The 4914-nt window shown below is 29.6% G+C and overlaps 1 protein-coding gene across 1 annotated transcript in view; it reads right to left on the minus strand.

Moving 5' to 3' along the window:
• Window positions 1-4914, minus strand: part of LOC107567672 (contactin-associated protein-like 4) — a 51725-nt gene that overhangs the window by 23641 nt on the left and 23170 nt on the right. The window contains exon 8 of the mRNA XM_016253381.1: window positions 1283-1497. Within this exon, the coding sequence (XP_016108867.1) occupies window positions 1283-1497 (215 nt within the window). The remainder of the gene's footprint in view (window positions 1-1282; window positions 1498-4914) is intronic.

Consider the following 4914-nt stretch of genomic DNA (forward strand, 5'->3'; position numbering starts at 1 on the left):
TATAGTTTTAAAATATGTAAAGACAAAATAATATAATATGATATATATAAGAGTAGTTTTATTTTTAACTAAAAGTAAAACTAATTTGGTAATTGAAATAAAGCTAAAATAAAATATAAATATTAGATTAAAAAAAACCTAAAGAAAAAAGAGAAATATTTTTTTAGAAATTAACTGAAACAAGTTAAAGTACTAACATGACTAAAAGTACAGCTGGAATAAAATAAATTAAGTAAATATTAAAAACACAAACACCAATAAAAATGACAAAAGCACAACATGATTAAAACTAAAAATGAAAATGTCAAAATAAAAGTCAATTCAAAATACTGCTAAATACTATAATAGTACATAAATAATACTAAAATAACACTGAAATTGAAACATAAAAATATTAATTAGAAATAAAAATATAAAATATTTCTAAGCAAAAAGTCCCCTTTAATCGTAATAAATTAATAAATACTATAATAGTAAAAAAAATTAAAATAGACATAAAAATATAAAATCTTTGAAAGCTGTTATATACTGTTAAAATAGTATATAAATAATACTACAATAAAACTGAAGTAGAAATAAAAAATATAAAAAAGGAAAAAATAATTAAAAAATATACAATATTTGAAAGCAAATTCTCCTTTTTTATTTGTATTTAGTAAAATTTTTTAAAATATTTTTAAGCAAAATGTCCTATTTGATTATTTGATTTTGGAATATGACACAGTTCTTCTTTGTGAGATTCACACAAAAGGGACAAATGTGAGCCTGGAGCACAGAAGCAGTGTTAAGTCGCTGGGGTATATTTGTAGCAATAGCCAACAATACATTGTATGGGTCAAAATGATTGATTTTTCTTTTATGCCAAAAATCATTAGGATATTAAGTAAAGATCATGTTCCATGAAGATATTTTGTAAATGTCCTACTGTAAATATATAAAAACTTAATTATTGATTAGTAATATGCATTGCTAAGAACTTCATTTGAACAACTTTAAAGATGATTTTCTCAATATTTAGATTTTTTTGCTCCCTCAGATTCCAGATTTTCAAATAGTTGTATCTCAGCCAAATATTGTCCGATCCTAACAAACCTTACATCAATGGAAAGCTTATTTATTCAGTTTTCAGATGGTGTAGAAATCTCAATTTCCAAAAATTGACCCTTATGACTGGTTTTGTGCTCCAGGGTCACAAATAATGCCCATCTAAAGCATGATATCAGCGCTGTGACTTCTGAGGATGAACAGACATCATTGATCTGTGAAATGCTCTCCTACCTACAAACAGCTGGCTGTTGAGCTGCAGATGAATGTGTCCGTCAGCGGGGGCTTTCTGAACGACGCCGGGATGATGGTCCACATACAGCGAGGCCTCCTTCACGTTCCTCTCGGCTCTCACGTGATGCCAGCGCTCGTCGTTCAGAGCCGCCGGCGTCTCCACCTTCACCTCCAGAGGACCGTTCCCCACGTCGAACGAGAAGAGCACTCGAGTCGGAGCTGGAAACACAAACACACGTTTGATGGATGTTCAGACTGATATTTGGCTGATGTTCGGATCCAGTTAATAAGACGCAACTGTTGAAGAGAAATGAGAAATGAGATGCGTTCCAGTGAAATCTGTTGTGTGGCAGATGATGTTTGATGGTTTGAGAAAAACGCCAGGAGAACGTCTAAAACAGCTTCTAATGATGATGAAATGAGTGAGAAAACAGCTGACAGATCCATTCAGCTGCTCTAAACAGGAGAAGAGCATCATGCTGATGAACAGCATCATCTATAGAACTAAAAACCTGCAGGAGAGAGAAATCTCGCACCAAATCTCTTTAAGATCTTAACTGCTTCTCTGAGGAACCAGATGTTTCTGCTGATGAAAATATGAACTCATCGAATACTTCATCAAAGGATCTGAGCTTCTTCCACATTCAATACATTCGCTCAGAAGATCACAGACTTTTTTGGGAGCCCTTTTTATTAAGCAGCCTTTATTGAACAGCAGCCACATAGCAACTCATGTTTTCTTCAGAAAATGTAAAAATCTAGAATATTAAAATGAAAACTGAAAACACAAATATAAAAATGAATTAAACGTATTCATAAGCACTATAATAGTACATGAATAATTCTAAAATACCGCTGATATAAAAATATAAATGATAAAAATATTAAATATTTGAAAGAAAAAAATCTTTCTAAAAATTTTAAATTAAACCCCGAAAATATAAAAAAAGCTAATACAAAATATTAATAAATACTTGGAATAGTATAAAAATAACGGTAAAATAACACTGATATAAAAATAGACATAATACAAATATTTAAAAAACAATTAAAAATAAAAACAATTTAATTCTTTTAATTAAAAAATTTAAAGAAAACTGGAAATATAAAAACTAATTCAGAATATAAGTAAATATATAACAGAATATCATCAATACTTAAATAACAGTGAAATAAAAATAGAAAAAAATTAAAATATTAAATATTTGTAAAAATCTTACTAATACTTTAAAATTAGAATGAAAAGTGAATATATTAAAATTAAAGCTAATTTAAAAATATTTAAAAATAGTATATACTATACATCTTCTACAATTAATACTAAAATAACACTCAAATAACAAAATCTAAAAATAGAACACAGAAAATGTTTTGAAATTAAAAAAATATGTAATAATTTAAAAATAAGTTTTTAAAAATATTTTAAGCAAAATAGCCCTTTCATATATATATATATATATATATTTAAAATTTTAATTTAATTTCTTTATTTTGAGCAGGACATGTTTTTTATTACAATGAAACGTCAAGTAATTTTGAAGTTGAAAAGCTGAAATAGTTTTCTTGTAAAACACACTCCAATAACCTTAACTCTTTCCCCGCCAGCTATTTTGACAAAAGTTGCCAGCCACCACCAGCATTTTTGATGACTTTCACTAAAATTTCATGGCCCCCAGAATATTTAGTTTGTTCCATTTTATTCTAGCTTCAAGCATTCTTTTCTTTTTTTTTATCAACAGCAACATTCTGAGCAAAAACCTGAGAAAGTCGCATTTTTTATCAAACACAACATCTGGATCATATTCAGTAAGATGATCCAAACAAAGATGCAGTAGATGGCTTCCATCAGCACTCCTAAAGCTTGCACAGGCCTTTACTTCTTCCTGGATCCACGTTTCACTCGGTAAGATTAGGCAGTTTTCGTTTATATGCTGTTTATTGTTGATGATCGCATTATTTTTCATATGCATACTTATGAGATCGATCGTTGCTGCGTCTTCCTTGCCTGTGTTTTTGATCGGCATGTTCTAGACTCATTCAGTAGATGCGTAATAGTGCCCCCTAGCGTATAACAGTGAGAACGTGGAAACCCGGAAAAATTCTGTGTTTGGCGGGGAAAGAGTTAATAATTTACAACTTCAAAAACAAAAACTACCCAAATCTGGTTCACACGTCTCAGTTTCTTACTCAGTCTTCACATATGTTGAAGAAGCAGCGCATCTTCAGGCTCCTGCCGCTCCATCTGCGGGATTTCTGAATGAAGAGCTCCTGCGGCTCCTTCTGTCATGAAGCACTTCTCTAATGACAGAAAAACGCTGATGAAGTGCTACGAGCTGCTCATCATGCCCAGCACAGCTGAGCTCAGGGTGAAGAGCAGTGAACGCATGCAGAGCTGCTGGAGTCATTATTAAACAAGATCAGCCTGAAATCAATATTCTGCCATCGTTTACTCATTCATGTCTTATATAGACTTCCATTCTTCTGCGGAACACAAATGGAGATGCTTAGCAGAATGTTCATGCTGCTCTTTCTCATATAATGAACGTGGACTGACTTTATCAAGATTTATAAATGGCAGCATAATGACAGTACTCCAGCACTTTTTAAAGAAATTAATACTTCTATACATCAAGGACACATTAAAAGATTTCTGTTTCAAATAAATGCTGTTCTTTTGAACGTTCTATTCATCAAAGGATCCTGAAAATTAAAATGCATCAGAGTTTCCACAAAAAATATCACCTGTTTTCAAGATTGATAATAATCAGAAAAGTTTCTTGAGCAGCATATTAGAATGATTTCTGAAGATCATGTGACACTAAAGACTGGAGTAATGATGCTGAAAATTAAGTTTTGATCACAGGAATAAATTACACTTTAACAGATATTCACATAGATATTCACACAGCTATTTTAAATTGGAATAATATTTTACAATATTTATGATTTTACTGTATTTAAAAACATCTTACTGACCCCAAATGTTTGAACCGTACTTATGATCTATCTATGGATTTATCATTCTATTCTATCTATCTATCTATCTATCTATCTATCTATCTATCTATCTATCTATCAAAATATTAATAAATACTATAACAGTATATAAATAATACTAAAAACACTGATATAAAAATGTAACTTTAGAAATAAAAAATATATAAAAATTAAATATTCCTATTTTGAAATAGTGATGAAAAACTATAATAGTATAAAATGAAAAAATTAAATACTGAAATATAAACATAGAAATAGTACAAATATGAATTATGTGTAAGCAAATCATACGACAATTTTACAATTACAATGAAAACTGAAAATATAAAAATAAAATCTAATTCAAAATATCTATCTATCTATCTATCTATCTATCTATCTATCTATCTATCTATCTATCTATCATCTATCTATCTATCTATCTATCTATCTATCTATCTATCTATCTATCTATCTATCTATCTATCTATCTGTCTATCTATGTATCTATCATCTATCTATCTTTCTATCTATCTATCTATCTATCTATCTATCTATCTATCTATCTATCTATCTATCTATCTATCTATCTATCTATCATCTATCTATCTATCTATCTATCTATCTATCTATCTATCTATCTATCTATCTATCTATCTA

Source organism: Sinocyclocheilus grahami, unplaced genomic scaffold (genome assembly GCF_001515645.1).
Source record: "Sinocyclocheilus grahami isolate Dianchi unplaced genomic scaffold, SAMN03320097.WGS_v1.1 scaffold1179.1, whole genome shotgun sequence".
Classification (NCBI taxonomy): Eukaryota; Metazoa; Chordata; class Actinopteri; order Cypriniformes; family Cyprinidae; genus Sinocyclocheilus; species Sinocyclocheilus grahami.